Source organism: Larus michahellis, chromosome 10 (genome assembly GCF_964199755.1).
Source record: "Larus michahellis chromosome 10, bLarMic1.1, whole genome shotgun sequence".
NCBI lineage: Eukaryota > Metazoa > Chordata > Aves > Charadriiformes > Laridae > Larus > Larus michahellis.
Genome location: NC_133905.1, coordinates 19,156,831 through 19,182,804, shown reverse-complemented (window position 1 = coordinate 19,182,804; position 25,974 = coordinate 19,156,831). Strand labels below are relative to the sequence as shown.

The following is a 25,974-nucleotide window of genomic DNA, read 5'->3' as shown; positions in this document are numbered from 1 at the left end:
CAGCTGAATTTCTGAGAATTGTTTATTGAGAGCTATTGCGTGATACAGTCTTTACATGTTGCATGGAGTGCAAGTTTTCTCCAGCTCCTGGCCCTGGAAAGCGCCTGTAAGATTACACCATGGATTTTTCTTTCAGAATAATTCACATACACTTGTTGCCTATATGAACTGCTTGGCATGGTTAAGAGGTTATGTTCTTGCCCTTAAGAGACCGGACTCAGGAATCTCAGATCCTTTTCTAGGTCACAGACTTCTTTTGGAACAAAAACTGTCTCTGGATGTCACTTCCCTCATGTTTTACTGCAATGGGGTGCTTTCAGCACAAATTGTTTGGGAATCTCCAACACAGATATGACAGAGGCTGTAATAAATCCTGATAATATAAATTCTGTGCATACAGCATAACTTAGAAATTTCATCATTTTGTTGTTTAAATCGTTTTCTCTGAAGCATTTAATACCCCCTCAATAAATAAAATGTTGCAGATAAAGAAGAACCATTAGTCTATCTTGTCCTCACTATCAACAGGCCTCTGTGATAATTAATAAAAACAAAATATAGATTTCATAATAAGATTAAAATTGCCCTTTTAGACCTTCTAACATTAGTGAATTACAGGATTAAGGTGTGTGAGTAACGTGAATGCTGCTTCCCTTATAAGTATCTATTAAACACAGTATTATTATACATTATTCCTCCTTCTTCAACTTTATCCTTACAACAGGCAGAGTACAACCTGAACCTGATCGGGATGCAAGTCAGGATGCAGAGTGACAGGAACTGCTATGTGCAGCCTCTCTCACCTCGTGTTCATTTTACATAGAAACTGGAAAGCATAATGTAAGAAAGAAGGGTCTTGTGGTTACCACAGCTGAATGCTACTCTCAGCAATCTGGTTCTACTCTTCTCCCTTTCTGATGTCTTAGGCAGTATCTCAGAAAGTCAGCCGAGCCAAAGAGGTAGTCACTAATTGCCTATACCTAATTTCTTACAAGCCTGAATTGCAGTCTCATTTGCAAAAGTCCTGGGCACTCCCAGCTGTAACAGAGCTTGAGTCTAAAAAGCTTGGCTTGAGTTAAAGAGGGGGGAGGGAATCCAAAAAACAAGCCACCCTTATCCCAGATACTTCAAACGGAGCTCCCAAAATTCAACGGATACTTTTACTCTTAGAAGTCTACCCTATTTCTCTGCTCCCCATATGTGAAGTAGGGACAATACAAACTTACCTTCAAGCAATGTTGTGAAACTAATAGTGATCCAGGCATTATAGCAAAAATACCACAAAGAACAACCAGGAGGAAATTAAAAAAATTGTTTTCAGAGTAGTTCTAGAATAACATGAAGTAAAGAAGCCTTGTCCATATGCTGAACAACGACAATGAAACCAGGTATTGAAACCAGTCATTTATCAATCTAATAAAGGCTGAAATGTGGTAGAAAATGGAGGGCAAGATACTCAAAGTACATACATAGCAGGGATTCTGACATTCGCTACATCTGAATGCTCAGCTTCCCAACCCAAAACTGGGGACAGTCTATACTGGGGACAGTCAGAGAGTCAAAGGCCAGAGCAGAGATTGTGTCTCAGTACCTGTGTCCAGAGGCAGGGCAGATTTCAGTAGTGCAGGGATTCAATCCCTGGACCATACCTGCTCCACTATAGTTGGTGGTACACACAGTGCAAACACACCTTTGGGAGAGTCAGCTGTTAAACTGAACACACCTCTACTAACCATTAAAGATTTAGAATTTGGCTGAACTGGGGATGATTTTAAGGGTGACAGGGCAAGATGCTCCTAGAACAAAATTCACCCCTCAATAAACTTCAAATCCATGTAACAGTCAAATCACTAGATACTTAACTTGGATTTTATGTAGGCAAAACAATTTTTTCCTCTAGTCTTATTAGTGGAAATGGTTGAAAAATTTCTGTCAAAACAACTCTAGCAAAACTATTTCTGTTCAGCGCAGGAAATACCATCCTTCAAGTCTGTCAGAATATTAAGATAAGAGAGCCCATGTAGACCCAAGCAATCCCACCAAGAAGCTAAGCTGAGCTCTGCCTACAGGCAAGTGCTTTGCCCAGCCCAATTCTGCGTCTTTCCAGGGACACAATAGAGTTCCCTGGTAAGAGCACTCATAGCACTGACCTCACAATATCATCTTTTTCCCTGACATCTATTTTTTTCTTTTTATACAAGACTTATCACATTAGTTACAGTCTTGGTGTCTTCACCAAGATAAACTGCTCTCTTAACAGATACTTCGCCTGAGCAAGGACAATGACTCTGGCAGTTATTTTTGTTTCTTTCCACAATTAGCTCTGATACCGCCTGAGAAGCTAATTACATCAGAAAAGTAATCAGTATTTTATCTAAGATGCCTTTTCCTGATGCTGTCTTCAAACCATATATATTCAGCTTTCATCATTGCTCACCCTGGCAAACACCATTATCCAGAATGATCTACTCTTGGAACAATTCAGATAGTTGATGTTTCCCCGTGCTTCCTGATAGGCGGTACCTTTTGCCATGCTGAAATTTGCAGGGTGCAGATAGCAGTTCCGTCCACACAGTAAGTAGTTCCAACACCAGCACTATTGTAGCAAATCAGATGAACCCCTGAACCAAATATAACTGAGTGTTTCCAAATGCAGCTGCACAGAAGGTTAACTTTTCGTATGCTGCTGTGCTCTTATTAACTCCCAAAAGGAATAAACTTGTACTCAAGCATCAGTCTGCATCATTCTCAGTATGTTACTTCTGACTATTTCTCGTGTCTTCTGGAGAGCTACATGTCTTCCACTTTGTTTTGATTTTGTAACACTGCATTGATTACTTGACTCTGTTATTATTCTGTACCTTTTACTTCTACTTGAAAATCATTTACAACAGAGGAAGCAACAACTTAACACAACCCTCAGCATCTTTTACTGTAACTTCATCATTTGCTTTGTTCCAATTCAGCCTCATTTTCCTAGGAAGATTGGGTGTAGTAAAGAGCCAAAGATTTTCTAACTTTATTAATGCCTGCTAAATTCAATAATCAATTTATTTCTCCGTTATATTACACAAAATTGTGCCACTACGTTGCTTTTAAAATACGTAATTTTCTACCTCTGATTCTGGTTTAATTTAATTAAAATCAATAATTCTTAGACTCACTTATCTGATTGCTCTCCTCTCTCAGCAATGACCATTATGTCTTTCAATTTGAGTATACCTATTAGCTGTTTTTATTTTCCTCAGTTCCACCGGGCAACACTAGATCATTTGCATCCCTTATTTCTTTGTCGTACAAAGTCTATGGATAAGTAATTTGCTGCCTTCTATTCTCCCATTTCAAACTAACAATAAAATGAGTGAAGTTAGAAGATAGTTGCTTCACGCTTCCTTACTTTTGGGTCAATTAACAACAAATTACATTTTAAGAATAGAACAGAATTTTAAGTAAACACAATCAAGTTAAAGAAGTCTAAGAGTATTTGGCCAATTCTATGCTATTTTTTTTTATAGCATTTATGTCTCTTGCTCCAGCAGAGAGACCCCAATTCAACAGCAAGAAAGGGGAAGCAGGCTGATGTACAATGCGTAGAAGCAGCTCTTGGAGCAGCCAAGCTTCCTGGAACACAGTGCTAACAGTTGGCTCATGTTTTCTATCAGCTGGCTACAGACACTATATAAATCCTTACTGCTAGCACAGAACGAGATGCTGTAACTTCAGGTTATGGGAGACTACAGTCTTTGGGAGCTGCATTCAATTTCAGGTTACAGCCCTCACGCTAAGAGCTTGAGTTGGGTGCATCCTTATCATCTGTGGGGTCACCATCCCATATCATCCTTATCAATTTACCTGCTCCCACCCTGGTACGTGGGTCGCCTCACCAGAGAAGCCATTTGGGAGGTGGTAGGGGAGACGCCACCCTGGAAGTTATGTTGGTCTGCAGAAGTAGCATGCCATATAGTTTTCCTATATCCTTGATTTATATTATGCATGGAAGCCTGAGCATTTGCTGAAAATGGCAATGCTTACTGACTTCTATTTTCACAGCCAGTGAGAAAACAAATATAAGGCCAAAACTGAATTCCTAATTCAAGCCAAACTCCAACAGACTTTTCAGAAAAAAAAAGGCAGAAAGGAATCTAACATTTTTGTTTTAGTTACTCATCCTACAAGTTTGATTTTGTTATATATTTGTGGTTACTAACAATCCTCTAGTGGGCTACAGTTCCCAGTAATTAATGTTTATTTGTTCCCTGTTTTCTAAGTAATATAAATTTTGGCTCTCCCCTTCTCACACAAAGATATATACAAACATGTAAAAAGGGGAAAACAATGTATTTTATTTTTAGCTTACAAGATCAGAAAACAGGAGACATGCAAATAATATACCAGAGCCTACATTTCTATGTAACTAGTAAAATAAATTAGGAATTGTTAAAATTAATTGGGGAGCATACCAACTCTAAAGAAAAAGCAGAGTAGAGGGATAATACGCTTCTACCTGGCCTCAGAAAAAGTTCAAATGCAAATACTTGTTTTATTTTTAAAGCAATTTTACTTCTTTCTTCTTCAATGTATGCCTTATTAAATGAAAAATTTAGATACCGAAAACTCCAAATTTGGTAGTTTGGAAAAAGATTAACAGCAAATTTAATCATACTTCCGAAGTACAGTTTCTATTTATTGAATGCTAAATGAATCTGAGAGAAGAAAAAGGGAAAAATTGCAAAGAGTGATGTCTCACAGATTACTTTCCCCTCATATAACTTTTAATAATAAAATGGAAGTTTTGGGGTGGAAGGAAAAATTGACATTTACTGACATTTAGCAGTTAAAATGTAATCCTTCCAGAGAATGAATAGCAGAAAAAGGTGGGGGTGGAAGAGAAGGGAATCAACTTCTGCCCTGATTACACAGAAGAAAAACGTTAAAAAGCGTGGAATAAACTGACTGAAAGCACAAAACCACAAGCGTTTGCATGGAGGAAGATGTCAGAAGTCCCAGAAATACTGATTTTTGGGCTCCCTAGAAATATTCCTTACAAAAAAGCAGACAGCTACAAACCATTAATGGTAATCAGTCATACTGAACCGGAAAACAGATCATTGGCCTGATGTCTCAGTGGCAGTAATTAGTGACCAATACACACTAACACACAGCTCAGAATCTGCATAGGATTCTATTTATTTGTTTAGGAAAATGCTTTATAAATTTAATTAACCTATTTTTAAAAAGCAAAGAGAAAAGAAGAAAATCCCTACGAGTTTTGTTGCAGGGGCACCAATCACTCTATGTAGATGCAAGCTGAAATGCAAAACATTGGCCAAGATTTATGCATAATCACACAACAAACTGCACATAGGAAACTAAAGGTTGACTACAGTCCAAAGGTATAAGGTATTTAGATTAATAACCTGCAGATTTAAATTAAATATGGTATGAAAGTGTAAATTATCTTGATTAAAGTTAATTTATTTTTTAATTAAAGTTTAAGTATTATTTGAAGGCTTGAACAGATAGCTTAAGACAACTCAACGCAGCCCGATTTCTCAGTAGGGTCACCACATTAGAAGTCATTCCTCTGAGTCGTTTTAAGCTATGTAGTTGAAATTGAAGGAGCTCTACTCTGGTGAACTCTTTTAGAAAAAAGCCTGATGTACTAGGGAGCTTTAAAAGATACCGTCCTTCAGAGGTGGTGAGGAACCTTTGGGTAATAAGAAGCAATATAAAACAGAACCTTGATTCATATTAATACTATATTAACAGCGCTAATCTCAACCAAAGAGCATTTAATGCCCTTGTGCACATACAGTAGGGAGTAATGACATGCAGTTGTCTACTGGTAATCCCCTACGCAGCATGAAACCAAGTGAACATGGAACACATTAGTGTTATTCATTTTTAATATAAAACAGTGCGATGTTCCTTGGTGATGTAGGTGGTGTATTATGCACAGGAGAAGTTGGTGACTAGCAGTGATATTAACAATACCTGCCCCTACCAAGTCAACCCTATTTTAACTTGCTCAAATGCAGGTCAGTAGATCAATTTTAAAAGACAGAAATGACCATTTTGGTCTGCTGAGTCAGAGCATCCTCAAGAAACAGAGATGAAGAAATCATATCTGGAACACTGATGACTTGTGTTAGAAAGCGGTTGTTCAGCACACAATACAAAGTCATAGCACACTGAATGGCTCAGATGTCCGAGTTTAAGAGGTTTACATAAACACAAACAGAGAACATCATCTCCTCACGATCTTTGATGTTTGGGATAGATGGGAAAGATGACATGTGAAACTCCACATTCAGCAGTGTCACGGATGCTTTCCCATCCTATCCTTAGAAGACTGCCATGCAGCCCTCTCTCACACTCACTCGATGCAGGCTCCAAGCTCAAACCACTCTCCTTCTCCGAAACGTATCCCATATGCCATCCCTCACGCATCCCATACCCTGGAGGCAAGGGGGAAGGTCGGGAGAGAGGAAGATTTTCCCTTAGTTGAGGAGGACCGGGTCAGAGACCACTTGGCCAAGCTGGACATTCATAAATCCATGGGCCCTGACGGGATGCACCCGCGAGTGCTGAGAGAGCTGGCAGATGTTATCGCTAGACCACTCTCCATCGTCTTTGAAAAGTCATGGGGAACAGGAGAGGTGCCTGAGGACTGGAGGAAGGCTGACATCACTCCAATCTTCAAAAAAGGCAAGAAGGAGGACCCAGGGAACTACAGGCCGGTTAGTCTCACCTCTGTCCCTGGGAAGGTAATGGAGCGACTCATTCTGGATGTCGTCTCCAAACACATAGAGGAACAGGAAGTTACTGGAAGTGGTCAGCATGGATTTACCAAGGGCAAATCATGCCTGACCAATCTGATAGCTTTCTATGATGTTATAACGGGTTGGCTGGATGAGGGGAGAGCTGTAGATGTCATCTACCTTGACCTTAGCAAGGCTTTTGACACTGTCTCCGATAACATCCTCATTAGGAAGCTGAGGAAGTATGGGCTAGACGAGGCGACAGTGAGGTGGATCGAGAGCTGGCTGAGTGACAGAACTCAGAGGGTTGTGATCAGCGGCACAGAGTCCAGTTGGAGGCCTGTAACGAGTGGTGTCCCTCAGGGGTCAATTCTTGGACCAATTTTGTTCAATATATTCATTAATGACCTAGATGAGGGGACAGAGTGTATCCTCAGCAAGTTTGCTGATGATACCAAGCTGGGAGGGGTGGCTGACACTCCAGAGGGCCGTGCTGCCATCCGGCGTGACCTGGACAGGCTGGAGAGCTGGGCAGAGAAGAACCTAATGAGGTTCAACAAAAGCAAGTGTAGGGTCCTGCACCTGGGAAGGAAGAATGCCAAACACCAGTATATGTTAGGGGCGGACATGCTGGGAAGCAGCTCTGAGGAGAAGGACCTGGGGGTCCTGGTAGACAGCAAATCATCCATGAGCCAGCAGTGTGCCCTTGTCGCCAAGAAGGCCAATGGCATCCTGGGCTGCATAGGGAAGACTGTGGCCAGTAGGTCGAGGGAGGTCATTCTCCCCCTCTACTCTGCACTGGTGAGGCCACAACTGGAGTACTGTGTCCAGTTTTGGGCTCCCCAGTTCAAGAGGGACAGGGAACTACTGGAGCGAGTCCAGCGTAGGGCAACCAAGATGATTATGGGACTGGAGCACCTCCCTTATGAGGAAAGGCTGAGAGAGCTGGGACTCTTTAGCCTGGAGAAGAGAAGGTTGAGGGGGGACCTGATTAATGTTTACAAGTATCTAAAGGGTGGGTTGAAGGAGGACGGAGCCAGGCTCTTTTCAATGGTTCCCAGCGACAGGACGAGGGGCAATGGGCACAAGCTAGAACATAGGAAGTTCCGTTCAAATACACGGAAAAACTTCTTTACAGTGAGGGTGACAGAGCCCTGGAACAGGCTGCCCAGGGAGGTTGTGGAGTTCCCTTCTCTGGAGATTTTCAAGACTCGCCTGGATGCAGCCCTGAGGGATGTGCTCTAGGCAATCCTGCTCTAGCAGGGGAGTTGGACTAGATGATCTCTAGAGGTCCCTTCCAACTCTGAAGATTCCGTGATTCCGTGAAACTGCCCTCCTGTGAAATATGCAGGCAAACTCCTGCTTTAGTTTTTTAATTAAACAGTTATTAGCTCATATTGCCAAAAATCAAGACTGTCATAGATACCAAGAACCAGCTTAGGGTATTTTGATTTAACAAAAAAAATATTATTGCTGTGTTGGATGTTTTATTGAACCAACACTTGTGAGAACTTTCTCCGTATTTCCCCTGTGAGACTTGGCTTTTGTGCACAAACACACAACACTGCAGTCATTCACCCTCACTCACACCTCCACAACAGTGATTCAGACAGCAGAGAGGTGGGAAAGACTCAGAATTAATTGCTCTTGTATAATGTCGCTTATCAATAATGTGCATTGCTGTCTTCTCCTCCTCCTCCCTACTGCAGTAAGAGGTTAGCTTTTGTAGATCTTGAGTGTCATGTCCCATTTTTCAACAGTAGCAGGCATATAGCCCCAGCCCAAGTCAAGGCAGTCACACTCACCTGCCAAAATAGAGGCGTGCCTGGCAATCAGGGTTTCTGAAATGCAACTGGAACGAAAAGTCACTCTCACACCCCCTCTGCCTTCAAGAGGCCTTTAATCACAGCATCTCAGCAACACGAAAAAGCTATTACAGAGTTGAGAGACTGGAAGAAAATTCCACTTGATACCAAACCACCAGAACTGAGACTGTTTCTAAATTAATTGACCTTTCCTCATCCAACACTCTGTCAGTCTGCTTCCCTGCACTCTGGTGCCGGAAATCCTGTGAGATGCTACTTTGTAGGTTTCCAAACATAAAAGAAAATCTACTGAAAAACCACCCAACGAAATCTGATAAACCTGGCAAAATGCTCAATTCCAGCAGACAAGACACAGCCTTCCAGAGATTTTCCTGTTTGTAGGAATGACCCATGTACTACAAATTCCAATGCAGAGCCAGTGACAGAAACAGTAAGAATACAACCAGCTATCAAAAGCTGGTTGCGATACTATTCTAAGTTGCAGATAGAGAGTTTAGTCTTTAAAAGTCATTAATAGGCATCCAAAAATTGAATTAAAATTGTATTTGCATTTGGGTACACGATTTCATCATGTATTTGAGCTAGTTTAAAGCATTAACTTCCCATTTCTCTAAAGTTCCAGCTTCTGGTTTTAACCATCTTCAGCAGTTGCTTTTTACCATAGTTTCTATTAAAGGTGAAAAAAAGCAGCAGCAAGTGCCTCAAAGGAAGTTTCAACAACATTATACTGTTTGCATTTCCATGGGCCAAGTCTGGTAAAAGTGCTTTCCTGCCCTGCCCTTCAGAAGGTGTGTACGGGGGAAATATCTAAATATGAATAGCCATTGTGAAAAATCTATTTCTCTTTATGTTTACCCCCTAGTTTAGACAAGAACAACTTGCCCAGGAAGACACACCCTTACATGAAACTATTATGCAAGTGATGGGCATTACCCAGAGCTACAGCCCTCTGCAAAGCTGAGACTGCAGCTCTGCCTCCCTCTCCTTGGACAGGAGGACATTTTACACCTGCAGCAGCAATAAATACACTTAACACAAGACAAGCAATAAGGTGCCTTCTGAAGCTCAAAGTTTCATTACTTATCCTGACAGTTTTGTAATTATCAGTTGTAACAACAGGATCTAGAAGACCACAGCCAAATTTGTACAGTATATTGAAACAACAGGGTTTTTCTTCACATTTGCAATACTTGGAGAAGGGCTTTTTCCTCTCAAGATCTTCACAGCATCACTACCACTCAGCTCCTGAGGTAATGAATTTCACAGGTTAACTATGTATTAGAAAATACTTTTAAACAATGCAATTTTCCAAGGTCAACAGGAGCGAGGCTTAGCTCCCACCCTAAGGGGATGGGTGGCTCAGAAAACCCATTCAAGCAGGTTTAGTTGGAGCAGGTTTCACATTACTGGGAAAGGTAAAAGGACTGATCATTTTTCATGTTCTCATTCATAAGCAGACATCAAACACAGTTCAAAAAGAATAGTGCTCTACTCTCCTTTATCACAAACTCACTGCTACAGGTTTTGCATGTATGCAAGTGCTATTTTGTTTGCAGAAAAAACTCGTTTAAAAAGCAGACGACAGAGCTGCGCCCTTCAGAACAGAGGGCTTTGAAAGAACAGGAAGCTTCTAAGCATCAAGGAACCATCAAGCCCCATCACCCTCCCAAGTGTCAAATTTTGACTGTAAATTGATTGGAAAGGGAAGAGTAGAACAAAATGAAAGGCTTTTACTCTCCACAAAGACAATGGAGACGTTGTACTGTGGCGTGGCTGCAGCAAGGGCCTCTACCGTGGCGAGGCAGCTGAGCCAGAAAACGCAGCCCCCTCCCCTCCCTACCTTCGAGCGCTGACATCTTTGGTGTTAACAGCTCCGTTACTGTGGCAACCAGACTGCTTTTGACAAAGCCACATTGACTAAAAGCAACATGTGGGAAAATGGAATAAGGCCCTGAGAGAAATTAATCCTTTAAAAGAAAAATAAATAAATACATTTTTGGTTAAAAATGAAGCAAGTAAAGGATGGTATTTCTCGTCATTAGAGCTACAGGCAAGGAGAACGCTGGCAGTTATGGCAGTCCCAAACGCCAGCCCTTGTGGCACTACAAATGGGATTTTAAGGACTCTTCATCGCTCAAATATATGGTAGATTTGATGCTGAGAACAACACAGGAGTCCCACGCAGAACACAGGTGTGCGAGACGGCTGCTCCCTGTGCAGTTTTTAACTGCTCTCCTTTGAAAACAAAAACAAAAACCAAATACACCCCACAGTATAACAGAAACCTACTGCAGTTACAAATCACTACTCAAACACTTTCATAAGGCTTACAGCTGATTCACACCTAGGCAAACTCCTCGACCCAGCTAAAATTTCACCACACAAGAAAGTTCAGCGGATGAAGGGCATGAGTCACTCCACGCCCTGCCATTTCCAAACGGTTTATATATTTCAGAAGTGCCGTCCAAAAAACCAAAGTTTTTTCTGAGCTTGCCCCTTACAATGGGCTTAATAAATCTGTCTTCAGCCCTAGCTGACTCAGATCCCAGGGGCTGCCTTAGGGCCTGTTACTTGGAACGCCAGCATACTTAAGAGAGTATTCAAGAAAAAAAAAAATTCCTGGGAAAAAGCCCATGGAGAAGAGCCAGAGTCTGAACAGGCAAGACTTAAGATCTGTGAACGGTGCAACTTTAATGATTGCCTCCTCAGCCAGAACATCTGAAATTACTAGTAAAGATGGCATATTCAGGGTGGCTTGTTTTAGTTTTTTTTAAATAAGTTCAGCAAGCAAACTTCTCTAGAGGAAAAACTAATTTTACCTAAACATAGTATTTGCTTTTTGTCTTAAATCAGCGCAAAATACCATATATTACAAAGATTCAGGAAGCAGGAGGCCCGCGTGATTTACATGCTGAGCAAGAATTCTCTCCCCCTTCACTCCTGAGGTATTAAAATGCTGGAGCATTATAGCTTAATCTCATTTACGGAGCTTTGAATCATCTTAAGTACTTAGGAAGTCTGTGTAAAATACCACAATCCACGCAGTTTATACACTCTAATCCAGACAGGCTGCACCTCCAGCTTTCACTGGTGATGATGGCAAGAAGTTCTCACAGTTTTCCAATTAAGTAAACAGGTCATCTACTCTCTACCTCCAACACTGGCCACATCTCTGCCACCTTCTTTTTCGTGAATGTCGCCACATCTTCTTGCAGAATAAGAGCCACAACACAAACAGTCCAAACAACTCCACTGTTACCAAAGAAATGAGGACAGCTATGCAGACAGCCATACCATTGCTATTCAAATATTACACGCAATCCTAAAGTCTGGCATTCTAAAGACATATTTAACATGGAAAAATTCCATAACAAGGAAACATATGCACATCATACAAGAAATAGGAACTTCTTCAGAGTTAAGCAAATAGTAACTGCAAAAACATTTAGGGATGCAAAATGTCGCATATGATTATGTAAATAAGTCAATGATTGTATCTTTTTTTCTTTAGAAAAAAATAATCACTGTATACAGCTAAGAGTTTAACAGAGAACAGTCTTTATATGCAAGAGATTCATCTATTAACTTTCTCAAATTTACATTAGCTCTTGCTCCCAATGACAGCCCTTCTCTATGCTTCCCACGAATTTATCAGAGCATGAAGATAATCTCTTTTTTCTGTTGAGACTTAACTGGCAGTAAGCTATCATGAGAAGCCATTTATTCTCAGACCAGGCTGCTCTTACACAGGGTGCTACCACAGACAGCAGACAAAAATATACTAAGGAAAAAAAAGATGCGTGTGAGCCATGACATTCGGGTGTGGCTTTGATTCTTCCCAAATTATAACAGATGTTATCAGGTTTTTCCAGTCTGGGCATCTCTCTAGATGGTATTACCACAAGTAAATGAGGCTGAAGTACACTTGTCTTGTAAATGAACTTTAAAATTCATGATTATTGTTCCCTTGCACTAAAGCTGATTTGCAAAATCCAGTTATCCATAATGAGACTCCCAGCTAGCATGAATCAGTGAGGTTTTATTTTAGTTAAATGGAATAGGAGGATTTAGACTCTGAAAGGAGGAGCAAGAGGCAAAGAGAAGGGTCTTCTAGTCCAAAGAGGATGTCAAGTGATAAGTCATGTCTGACAGATATACACATGCACTCTCCCTTTAAGCACCTTCCTGGCAGTTGAAATAAGACACGTATCTATAATACTTTCTCAGATCTTTGAGCTGGGCGAAGACAGGGGAACGCACCTTGATCTTCCCAAGCTTTGCTGCTACACAAGTCAGGGTATAACTTGTACCAGCTTGCTAGCAGACTGGAGTAGAACACAGAAGGTGCAAAGTTGCATCAACATAGTTTTGTTTTGACTTAATGGTTTATAGTATTTGCCTTTCTGTTTGTACTTTATAGGCTTAATGAACTGTCATTGAACCTAGTAAGAATTTACTACATGTGGTTTTATTATTTTGGACCACCCACCTCCCCCCCCCTTTTTTTTTTTTAATTATTTGCTGTATTTCAAGTAAGGAGAAGACCAGTCAAGAACGTCAGATCTTCAAAGTAAATTGATAAAGTCCACCTTTTTTAAATTAACTAGTCAAACGCACACCCTGGAAGGTGCCATTCTGGCCCAAATACGTACAAAGTGCTGAAAGACTCAGGTCTTGAATGACTCACTAGTTTAAAAACAATTCTTGTAGCAGTAGAAACGACCCACTTTTTAATCGACTGAATGTTATTTTAGGTATTTTATGCATATTTACGTAATACTTACCAAGATTTGCACTGAAGGATAAAATTCAAGGACCAGTTTCATGCTATCCATATTTTAGGTAATCCTCCATACACTGGGGGCTGCCGCTTAACTAGAACTTTTCTGAACTCATACTATTCTACACTGTATCTGGCTTTGATCTACAACACAGAGCTCCTGGAGTTTATTACTCATACTCAGCTGTGTTACCGACACTCAATTTACTGTAGCATGAGATAAACCAGTATAAATAGGCTGCAGTAAACATGGTAGGTAAGAGGGAACTACAGAATACTTCACTATAAAGTGCTAATTTCCTCCTGAAACATACAATCACTCCAGTAAAGCAAGAGCTCCTTCATCCTGCACAAAACCTAACCAACAATTACACTTGGTTACCCTGAATTGCCACCACAGTTCTAGCTTAGTACAACGTTATTCTTCCTTATTCTAAAAACGTTGAAGTGTTTCATTCCTAATCTGGCATAATTTTCTTCTCTTCTAAAAATGCAATCTGTAGCATCTAAGAAGCTTGTTAACATTTCCTATTCTACCATCAGTCATCAGCCTAAAATAACCTTGACTTTCACTGGAGGCATTGCATTCTCTACTGCTGCATTCTTTTCCTTGATCATCATCTTATTTAAGGCAATAAATAGGGTATTTTACAAGTACCAGCTATTTAGATACATTGCAAAACAAATACTTTGGACTGTACAGTCTCCCATTTGTGAGTAATCACGACCTGACTTCAGGGTATACTAACTGAAAACAGACTATCCAGCAATTAGCTTACGTGATGTAGTATTACTTAACATAATCAGAAACATTAAAATTGAGTGAGAGGCAGAAACGTAGCTCAAGACTAAATGAAATTAAGGTGATGCAGATCTTTCTCCACAGTAACTCTACTTTAGAAAACAGAACATTCTCTATGTAGTCCTATGCGTGGTTTCCAAGAACCATTTCGGGAATTATTTTTCTTTACGGAATTTCTTTCTCCATTACCCGCTTTCCTTTCTTCTGAGCACAAAGTTATGTTAATACTCTCACAGATAACAGTAGACCCTCCTACTCTATGATTATCATTTATATCATTCACCAAAATTCCTTAAATCTAAAAGGAAGGGAGCCTGTTCGTTTTTGTGTTTGCTTTTTGCTTTATTTACATTTGGGCTTCACCCATTTGTCTTCAAATCAGCAAGTCACGTACGCTGTATTATTGGCACTTAGCAGCACAGGACATTTTCCATGAGGCAGGTCATGGCTTAACTCACTGTTTATTCCAGAGGATAAGACTTACGAACTAGAAGGTCCATTCATATACACCGTGCCTTAACCTAGAAATCTCAGACAACTGTAAGGCAGCTGCAATATACAGTGCATATGCTTCTCTTAGGGGAGAAGCACTTTACAACTGCAATACTGTTATTCAGGAGAGTTTTCCTATCAAAAGTACCAATGCACTTATAATCAAATGTCCTGATTTGAGGTACTTTGTTTTCCTGAAGTTCCAAGGGTCTTTGTTTTGCTGCTATGCCTGAACTGTCCTTCCTTTCCTTCTCCTGGAAAGAAGCAATATCTGTTTACGGAAGGTGAATAGTATGTGAGCGACACATAACACTGTTTTTACATCTGAAACATCCACCGAAGTCCCAATACCCCAGCAGCTGTCTTTTCTTGATCCCAACTCTGCTTGAAGCCTTTCTACTGTCTCTCACAAAAATAAAGTAGGTCATCAAATGCACTGAAATATTACTTTGACACCACTTAGCAGGAATTTGTGGCAAAATAAAAGGACAATGTAGTGAGGGGAAAAGAAAGAAAGAACAAGGGACCGTATGTTGAGGTTTTTTTAATGGGAGGCAAGTCCCAGGAGTTCACGTTTATCCTCAGAGGTAGTCAGCTATTTTGGTCTCCCCCTCTCCCTAAAACCAGGGAGGAGTGTGAAAACCAGTAGAAAACACTCAGGCCGATGACAGTGTTAAAGGAGTGGAGGTTAAGTTTTAGCCCCAAAAGGTAAAGTGAACAGAAGGGGGCAGGCTGGCAAAGAAGAGATAAAAATAGAAGAGTGACTAGACTTCACTTGACTGCTATTTCTGGATCAACTATGGAACAAGATCTGAGAAGGTTTTCTATTTGCAAGGGAGAGGGAGACCAAAACACAGTTGCCTTCTAGAAGGCCACAGTCCTGCGCAGCAGTTTTGTTTATGCTTCTACTTTTCTAAATACCCGCATTGTCACTATTTGGAAACAGTGCTGTTCAGCCAAAATGTCATTATGCGTCTAAGTGAGTAACCAGATTAGATTTTCTGGAGCAGGACAGCAATGCGTGTGGCATTTCAATCTAACAGAAACAGAGCTGACAGCACATTGTAAAAGCGTGTAGCAAATCACAATGCCGAGCAGAGTAAACTAAGCCACATAATACTTTCAGAAAATAACCAAAGCCCTGCAGTATCTCCGAGAGGACGGCTTGTGTTTACCCACTCTAAAATGATTAGTGAAATTCTAACTAGTTCCAACTTCAGACACAGACTAAAGAAGACAACAGGGACCTCCCAACTACACTATGTAGTGCTTGACTGACACATGGCTCTGGGGATGAACATTTCTGCCTGTTCAAGGCCTTTCCTTTTGAGTACCTCAGTTAAAATTCCTTCCATTGAGTAATTTCTATCCAGATCCTGGCTGTGCTGGCTTTGTTCCCATATAAAAGAAAACCTGCAGGCAGAAAGCAATGCCATCTGCCAAGTCAGAAGCTGCTTTAATGGGCAAGTTTGGTGTAAAGGCGAACAGACTATTACACTTTATCTTCAGCAGTAGGAGTGATGTTTTTCCTTTCCCAGGAGTAGGTTACAGTGAGCACACTCACACCTGAAGTATTTGTTCACAAATATACGTAGATCCCAATGGATACTGCACAAGCAACCTCCAGGTAAAAAAAAAATAAAAAAATCCAGCCATCATCCCTTTTTTCCTGTTCAACTTGCAATTCAATCTTTACATTTCTCTTTACCTGTCAGACCAGTTTTGGGTTTTTTCTGTGACAGCTTCATCAGCCTCCACTTTCTATTCCTGTAAGTGAATGATAACCCTGCCATCACACCTAGGGAGTATGAGCAGTGGCAAGGCAGAAATGCCAAAGCCCTATTGTCCCTACATAGAGAATTCTGCACTGAAGCTGTTTCTGAACATTTTTTTTCCCCCTAAGTTTCTTGTCCCTTTTCCATAACTATTTGACTGGATGATTTGCTCTGAAATCTCAACTGGAGCAGGTCTGGGACTTGCGTGGCCCAGTTCAGGTTTCACGAGAAACAATGGCAAAACTTCCTCTGAGTATTTTCATCCTTGCAAATATCTTCAGGGCTAGGAAAAGATCTTTCTATTCTTGCCAATTAACCAAGCACAGTTTTTATCCTTCCTTGTTGGGTAATCTTCTCATTAGACCATCTTCGGAGAGAATAGCGGATTCTCTCTGGGCTGCCGGCAGTTTTACTTAATTGCATATTTAACTTTTTATTCAGCACTTAAACTCATAATGATGAGAAATACATACACGCAAGCAGCAAAGTATTATCTGCCATTTGAACTCCCGAGAGAAACATCTTAATATTTCTGTCCCTTTCAGAAGAAAAGTGCACACATTCCACAGCTGGGGGAGGATGACAAATACATATATAATGTGATTTCAGTGATATATTAGCCATTACTGACAAAACTCCAGTTTGGGAAGGAGGTGGTGGTGGTTTGGTCCTTAATATATTTTAAAAGTTCTGAAAAAATCAGCCAACTCAATCAGTGCTAAACAGAAACTGGTATTAGAGGATCTACTGTAGGTTCCTCCTCCCCATTAGGCAGAGGACATTCTGTCAGAGCACAGCAACTTTACCCTTCTTCTTCCCTTCCCCAACTCTGAGCGCTGAATTAAGAAAATATTGTAGAGATGCTAGTATCCATAGGAATGTATTTCCTATTTGATTCCAGAGCTACAGAATTTGCTGTGGAACACGCTCGTTGCCACTGGATTGTGCTCTAGAATGGCAACTTCTATTTTAAAATGCTTCCAGTCCTTATGACTGCAAAACCTTTGAAGTATGAATGGTATACGATCAGCAACAAAGCCGCTGAACTCTTCAGAAACATCAGAACAGCTTCAGTATTAACTATTATCCTTCATCACAGTGTGCTAAGTATAGAAATTAATGTTGATACCACTTCAGATGGATCTGATTAATGGATCACTTCAGAGTTGTAAAAACCTGACACTCCCCTATGCAAGAGCAAAACCCCAGTACTTCCAGTCTGTTTGCCAAAACCTCCAGTTTCCCCAGGACATACTTCTGTGAGTCAGCTAAGTGAAGCTAATACAAAAACCAGTATGATAAAGAAAACGAGTGTGTTGGAAACATGTGAGTTAATCAGCATGTTACTGTATTATAAGCTTTTCTAGCTCTTCTATTAAAAATCTTTCCAACACACAAAGATACCAGATATTTCCAGTCTGTTCTATCAAAGTGCAAAGGCATATTGCTGGGGATAGCAGTTGTAGCTTGGTAAGACCATGTCCAGACCTTGGCAGACCTTCCAGCTGACAGCTAGCAGATTTGTCCTGCTGTCAGCAAACATGGAGTGTGAGGTTTAAGGAAAGAAAGGGTACCTGAAAGCCTTCTAGACATCCCAACTGATCAGATTAACACCAGCAAGGACTCAGTAACATTCTTAAGTCATTGTCATGATAGTTAATGCAGCTGGTTTTCAGTCTTATCATACAGAACCATCCTGGTTCTCATTTGAGCTGCTTCTTTTCTAACAGTGTGGTTTAAAAGCATCAGGGAAGTCTTCAAGTTTAAAAGCTGCAAGTTTAAAAGGTAGGTAAGCTTTATGTTCTCTAATGAATGGTTATTGCTCCATTTATTTAAGTGGTACTTATCACCATAAATATCTACTAAACTTACTTGCCAATACTGGTGTAATCAGTGCTTTCCCAGGTAATACCCCTCTGTAAATGAATTGCAAAGATAAAGAGGAGAATAAGTGAGTAAACAACTAGAAACACCCTGTAAGAAAAGTCTTCAAAGGGAGGAAAGCCTGAAGACCAATGAATACTTAAATACTTCCCAGTTTAGGCCTATTTCATTGCACAAAACCCAAAATAGTTTCCTTCCCGAGTACTGCATAATATGTTCATTCAAAATCTAGCAAGCTTTCTCACAGAACACACTAAGACACTGTCCTCTCCCCCGCTTTTTTGTCTTTTAAATATCAACACGAGAATTTCACAGCTGATAACATTCTTCTGGAAACTCATGCAGAATATTCTGGAAAAGACTCAAGTTTGGACTACGATGTTGTAAGTAATAGCAAACATCTCCACGTATTCAAGTTCTTCATACAGCACTCTTCAAATGTAAGCAACAAAAATGTAATAATGTGAAGTGTAAGCAACAGAACAAGTAGCTTTTACAAGGCTTTGGAAGTGAACTCTGGCCTCCAAATCATAAATAAGGAAAAACAGAAAAAGCCTACATACCTTCAAAGCACATTTCTGGCCTGTCTGCTTGTTGAAACACTCCAGTACTTTGCCATTGATTCCTAACCCTAGCACCCGTTTGGAGAGTTTGTAGTCATCCGTAACTGCATGTTTTTTTATCTCTAGTTTGACATGGGCTTCTCCCCCAGGCAAGGATTTCACGCTGCTCTTGCTATCCACGTGACTCTCTGGCTGTGATTCCTGTTCACCTTCACTTTGTTCCATATCAGGGAAGAATCTGAGATGACAGAGATACCCAACAGATTCCCTGTGGGGTATCCTCAGCAGAGTCCCTCCTCTCAGGTGATCAAACCCAGTGCTTCAAACAGTCCATTTGCTCGCCATTTAGTCCTGAGTAAAAATATAAACGAGTATTAGTAACTGATGTGAACTAACCTTTCTCCCACCTAACCCCTTTCCTCTCATCCTTTCTTAATAAGATGACCAGGCGCTAGAGAGAACAAAAGTGGAGGCCCACCTCAGGAAAGCACAACTTTGTTTAGCTTTACAGACCAGCCATCCCAGTTCCAATATACACAGCTATCAGCCCACAGTTATAAATTACTGCTTTTACTGCAACAAGGGCCTGCACTGAGTCTTGGACTAAAGCCTTACTCGGCTAAGCTCTGTACAACAAAACAGAGATGGCCTCTGCTTCAAGGAGCTTATAAACCTGCATCAACAACTTATTGCCCCAATGTTTTGTGTAGGAGTCTCAGCAATGGTCCCCTGCCTCATCCCGACGCTCCAAATCACGCAAGAGAACGAGGAATACTTGGATTAAATCCCAGAGGGGCACTGCCTGGGCAGGCATCGGACCTGACGCTGGGCCAGCTCTTACCAAATTGCCCCAGTCCACACGGTGCGGCATTACTCAGGGTACCATCAAACCACCCAAAAACTCATGTGCGCAGAGATGCCACGGCGTGGCACCCAAAGCCAAGGAGGGCCTCTGGTCTCTCAGGAGCGCAGCCCCGCGGGGGGCACCGGCGCCAGGGTCTCCGAGCCCCGTTAACATGCCCGAGCCACCAGCAGGCGAAGCCCCCTCAGGCCCTGGGCGGGAGCACCGGGAGCGGCTCCCTCAGCGAGGGCCGGCGGGGCGCCTCCCTCAACCCCCCACGCCGCCAGGCGGAGGGCGGGAAAGCCCCGAGGCGGGAAAACCCTGAGGTGAGGCGAGGTGAAGCGAGGCTTCACGGCGAGGAGAAGGAGGCGGGGGTGGGGAGGGGGACGGGACGGACCACCGGGGTGGCTGGCGGTGGGCTCCACCGCCGGAGGACGGTTACCTGCCTGTGGCGGCGCGGCGCGGCCCCAGCCGAGGCTTCCCGGTGCGGAGTCCCGGGAGGCGGGGACTGCCTGAGCCCGCCCCGACGCCCTGGGCAGGTGCGCGCCGCCTTCCCCCCACCCTCCCCCGGCGCTGAGGGGAAGCCGCCGCCGGCGGGGCCCGAATCGGCCCGACCCTGGGGGAACCCCCGGGGTCGGGCCGGACCGGGCCCCGCATGAGATGAGGGGGCAGCGGGAGGCCCCGGCTGGGGCTGCCTCATCGGCTGCGTCTTCCCCGGGGAAGGACGAGCGGGCGGTGGGGAAGACCCCCTGCGTAGGGCGGTGTTTTCAGGGTTATTCGTTTATGGGGGTAAACGGGTCTGCTGGGCCGGGGGGGAGTAATGGGGGACGAAGCTGCCGCGGCAGCTCCGGGTTTGTGCCGCAGCGCGCCCGCGCGGTGGCCGCGGGGCGAGCGGGGGAGGCCCGGCCAGGCCCGGCCCCGCTGTCCCCGTCCCCCCACCGCTCGTTTTGGCGTTTTAGGAACGGGAAAGTCTCGACATGTCCACTCTAAAACCTCTTTTCAACGGTAAAGCTGTTGCTGTGGAGCACAGCATTGAGATTGGCTGCTGGGCGGACTACGAACCCTCAGGCACCGCAGTTCACCGAAATAGTCGGCGCTGGTATTAAAGGCGAGCTTTTCTGCCAAATAAGCAGTCGGTATGGCTTTGCACTTTTGTGTGCACAGTCAGGATATTAAAAGTGATGGTTCCCACAGCAACTGTCGCTCATCGCTGGGGCACGGAGCGTAGTTACAGGGATGTGAAATGCTGAGTTTTTCCTACATGTGAAGATGAGTCACGCATTGAAATGGAGCTGTATTTGTATCACTGGAAAGAGCTTAAAGTTCACATGCTTTACGAGTTAAAAATACATTTGTCATTTTACGTAACATAATGGCATCTGGAGTTCTAGCGGTTAGGAAAATAATTAAAAGGGCTAATGAGTCCTTTCTCCAAGGGATAAAAAGTAGTTCAACTTAGCTGGATGCAGATCTGCAGTATATTGCCATGTGACGTGACACTACAGCTATTCTGCCTCAGGTTTCCCTTCCAGGCTTTCAGCAGCTCAGCTACTGAAGGGCCTGGTCGCCTGATTCAGTCCACCTATTCTGGGCTAATCAAATCCCAGAGGAACACAGCTATTTCCAACCTTTCCTTCTCAGGTTTGGCTTCCAGCCTTCTTAGGCTTTGCACCACCTCCCACTGTGGCAATCTCAGAGAAACGTATACATAGCTGTAAGCTCCCAGGTTGCAAACCTTCGATAACACTGTCCTGTAGTCAGCAGCTTGCTCTTGTTTCCCTTCCCACAGCTTCTGCCTGTATTTGCTGTTTTATTTGTCCTAGATGGTAACTTCCTTCTCTTTGCAACAGATAACTATAGTCCTCTTCCCAGCTCACAGTCACCAGGGGCCAGAGCCTTCATAAAACTTCTCAATCTCTCAGCTCTTTTCTATATTTTATAATTTGAGAAATATACTCGTTCATACCAATTTGTAGCTCCCATTCCCTGCCCCACTTCTGATCTTTCCGTGTAACTCTTACACAAAAGTCTATGGCTGACCAAAGCAAGCAGTTGGTACAGTGGTGAGCACATTACAGCTAGCAGAAGGCAATTTAGGGCCCTATTCTGGGAAATATTAAACACTGCAAAAATTCCAAACAGATGTCTACTTAAGGGGTTGCTATTTTTTACGGAGTGTGTCAGAAGCAAGGAATTTCATTAAGAAATTATGACTCTTTCTAACTATTACAAGAATGAGCTTCTACAAAATAAGCTTTGCGTGGAAGGAAAGGAGGAAAGACGAGGGAATAAGGCAGGATTCTTCTGTTTGAAGTTAGTTGGTTCACATGTCAGTTATGAACGGTCTCCCACTGAGAGTTCAACTGGTAGGATACAAAACACATTTTTCAAGTTCACTGCTTGAAATGGTATCTTACTGAAAGCTACGCTTGTTTGGGTTCACTACTCAGTATTGTCTATATATGCTCTTAGCAAGGTTCACTGTTTTACCAGCAACCAGTAATAAGTTTAAACAGGGCAACAACCTTAAAAATCCAGTGTGAATCATGGTTAATAAGGCCTTACACCAACCCTCTGCTAATTTCACCCACCATAAACTGCAAAAGAGCCTTTCCAGCACCAACCCAAGTATCAAATAGCCTCCCTGCACACAAGGATGACCACAGCCGAGGAATAAAAAGCAAATACATTCCCTTGCTCTTTGCGTTCATTTTTTGTCTTAGATAGGCTGTCCAAGCACAAAGCGTATCCCCAGGCAAAACACAAATACCATGTGCAGAAAATCTTTAAAACCAGTGACAAAGACAGTCTATCTCAATATCTAAAAGTCTTTGTAACAGAGTATTTTCACAAGTAACAAGGTGGCAATCTGATACTGTAACAGGCAAAAGCATCCCATGCTCTTATACTAAAATTCTACATGTTTTCCATCAGACATCTCTCCTGATTTTGCTTAGCTGATGCTTTCCATTCAGTGTTATTCTGACCACGCTGGGCAGCCCCAGAGCAGTCTGGTTTGGGTGCTGCACTAGTGAAGCGACTCTGCTCCGGTGACCTGGTGTGGTGTCTTAGGTGACTGTACCTGCAAACCCATGTTGGGTACCCACTCTGAAGTACCTGCACTGGTAAATCCCAGCCTTTACAATCCACATGCAGTTTGTACAGAGCTGAGAATGTTCACTTGTGCAATATCCTTCTCTTAAGCTGCTTAAGGTTTTATAATTTCTCTGAGAAGCTCTGGGGGAGGGACGAGCACGCTGGGTCCAGGCACACGCATCCTGGAGTTAACAACTGGGTCGACCACTCAGCCCCAACGCCTCTGGCATCCTGAAGGCACGCCAGTGCAGTGCCATCATGTTGGCTGTAGTTGTCCCCCTGTCTGGCTCTGGGAGCACTTCTCACAATGTCTGCTTTCAAATGCCAGTTTTAGATCATCCTGGGAATTACATCTCATATGATCAAAAACTTGCCCTGCAGATCCTAGGGCTTCTCTCTGTGCTCGTGGCAGGTGGAGCCGTGCTGGCATCCTTTGGATATACTGTTGGAGGACATGCTGACAGGCCCACTGCAGCTCATTGTGCCGGGGGACATTTTTCATTGAAAAAGACGTTTTTATTTATTTATTGATGTTTGCTTTTTGAAGTTTAAAAAAACCACAGTAGTATTACAGGATAAGAGCCCACTATGGCAAAAGTTCTTTCATCCTCACAAAAATCCCTAAAACTGTAAATTAAATATTAATCCTGTTTTTACCAAAAATCCCCAACAGCAACAACACAAAACAACTCGTTTCAAGAGAGAATTTAGTAGCTCAGCTATGCCTGCCTTATCCCAAACTAGAAGAGTAGTTTATAGGAGAAAATAAGCAAACAATAAGGCCCTAATCTTGCAATAAGCTTTGTGGCAGCAGCCCCGTTTCTCTAAGCTAGTGTGTTTACCCTGTGAAGCTTCATATTTTAGCCAGCACGCAGTTTGGACATGCTGCTCCTGACTTTATCATGTCTTGGATATCACAGATACCCGTGAGCAGCGAGCACTACTGCTTAAGTACAGAAGGTTAACTTTGGCTGTCCCACTGGGTATTTTCACTGCCTTTCTGCCACGCTGTTGCAATTCACTAACAGTAATATCTGGGATCAAAGACATTTCAGACTTTCAAATATCTCTTTTCTTAACAAAAATGAAATGAAGTATCTGAGTTTGCTCTCATCTGGAGAGCTAGGAAAGCTGATGTCATCAAACGTTCTCTGAGGGATGGCATATTTTGGAGGAGTGATACTTATCTGAATGCTACCATTACCTGAGTTTATAGACAAAAGTGATTTGCACAGAGGTTAGTTCTTTGATGGCAATGTCTTGTGGAAATCAGTATCAGCTACAATAAAGAAAATATCACCATCAGCTGAAAATATAGTGACTTGTTTTTCTGAAAGATTACTTCCTCCGAGTAACAGCTATATATATTTTTTTTTTCTGGTGTTATGAGAAATCCACTCTCTGGGATGCATTATATAGATGTCACCAAAGAGAAAATCCTCTGTATTGTCAGGTTGAAGTGAGGACACAGCTTTGTCTGATTGGGCGGTTGCAACAACCTTATTAAATCTCTCAGGAAGTGCTTCAGAAACTGCGTCTGTGATATTAAAAGAAAGGGCAGCTCTACAGAACAATAGTGTGATATGAAGGAGAAGAAAAGAAGCCTCATGTAGGATCTTTAGTTTAGTCTGTCATGTGTGCAGTGGTCTGAAACAGAGACTATATACGTGGTTTTTCGTCTGTCTTTCAGTTCTGCTCTGGAGGTGTCTGTCTCAGGCTTATCAAAAAGGAAAAAAAAAGGGTAAAAAGAAAAAAGAAGAAAAAAAAAGCCCAACAGCAAGCCAGAAACTGAAATTGTTTCTATTACCCATACAACTTTCCTAGTTCATCAGCAAACAGCCTAGCTCTTTTCTCTTCATTGCTGAGGTAAAAACAGGTTTATAGAGCTCTTTCATAGGCAGTCATGTTTACCTGATGCTTTGTGATCACCAAACTAGAACAACTTCTCTTTTATTCTCAACAGCCTCTGCCCTGACCTGGGATTATAACACGGTTTCTAGGAGGAATTACAAACTCTATCTACGAACCAGACGCTAGCGAAGGAAAGGGAAGTCTCAAGAGCCCCAGTCTCACAACCTGGAGACTGTGTCCTATTACCTGACTTAGTTCCTCAAGTTTACCTCCTCCCTGTTAGCACATACTCAGCAGGTATTTTTCTACAGAAATAGAGAAAAGGGTAGGACAGTTGCTTTTATAATCCCGGACTCAGACACCTTATTACAGAAACCTTGTCTTGCTCATCGAGAAGGTTTGGGGAGGCTCCATCCCTGCTCCTCCACTAAGGGTTGCTGTCTGGGGATCTTAGAGCAGAAGGGGCTCTGGGACACTGCTCATTGACAGAGGGAGTCAGAGAGATACCGGTTAGACATTTCCATTCCAGCAGAGAGAAAAAAAAAGACAGGTTTTTTCACAGAAGCGTCATAAATCAAAAGCATCACAAATCTTACAATCTGTCTTCAGAAGATGGTGCTTCATTTTATGCTGCAGGGGAGCACAAGAAATAAATCTCTCTCTTTCATTGAAAGAGATCCTGCAACTAATGGGTATGGCAACATAGTCTGACGGTCCTGGGGTGGCCTTCCATTCCAGGCCACTCAGGAATACAATCTTTGTGGAAACACAGCATTTGATACAAACAGAAAAGTTGCTCGCAGATGCCACACTGCAATCATCTTGTAGGTCACCACATGCCAGCAAGCTCAGGGACAATTAATATCTTGAGTTCCTTACAGGAACACCAAGGTTTTTTGGGGCCCAAAATGAAGCTTGTTGCCGTCCTGCACATCTTACTTCTGCCTGGAGCCAGCTCAGATGTCCCTGCATCCACGGCACAGCCCACCCACACCCTGGAGACTCCATTGCTGTACACCAGGTTGGGAAATCAAAACCACAACGGTAAGTTCATCACCCTCTTGTGTTGTTGATTACAGACATTGGTGTGCCCTACTGAAATAACAAGATGGCCCATCTAAACAAGGCATAGATGCTTATTATTGTTAATGTGTGTTCGGTCATATGTTATTCCTTACATTACAACCCAGGGCAAGGGTCAGAGATGGCCTTATGGCCACACAGCAGCCAGAGGGCCTGTCTTTCAGGTACCAGCTTATAGCGAAGGTACATGTAACCTCCAGACACACAGACCTCTCTCAAG

General features: G+C 42.5%; 1 protein-coding gene across 8 annotated transcripts in view; it reads right to left on the bottom strand.

The window, feature by feature from the left end:
- MAPKAPK3 (MAPK activated protein kinase 3) overlaps window positions 1-25,974 on the bottom strand; it is a 93,831-nt gene that overhangs the window by 30,388 nt on the left and 37,469 nt on the right. For 2 of the 8 annotated variants that reach the window (XM_074602401.1, XM_074602399.1), the window contains exons 1-2: window positions 20,122-20,175; window positions 18,884-19,234 (exon numbers count right to left, since the gene is read on the bottom strand). Coding sequence is in view for 6 of the 8 variants with exons in the window: in XM_074602399.1 (XP_074458500.1) it covers window positions 18,884-19,108 (225 nt within the window). In the remaining 2 variants the exon portion in view is untranslated. Of the gene's footprint in view, window positions 1-13,371; window positions 13,563-18,883; window positions 19,235-19,724; window positions 20,441-25,974 lie in introns of those variants that run through there. The other 6 variants (XM_074602395.1, XM_074602397.1, XM_074602400.1 and 3 more) reach the window with 6 other exon arrangements.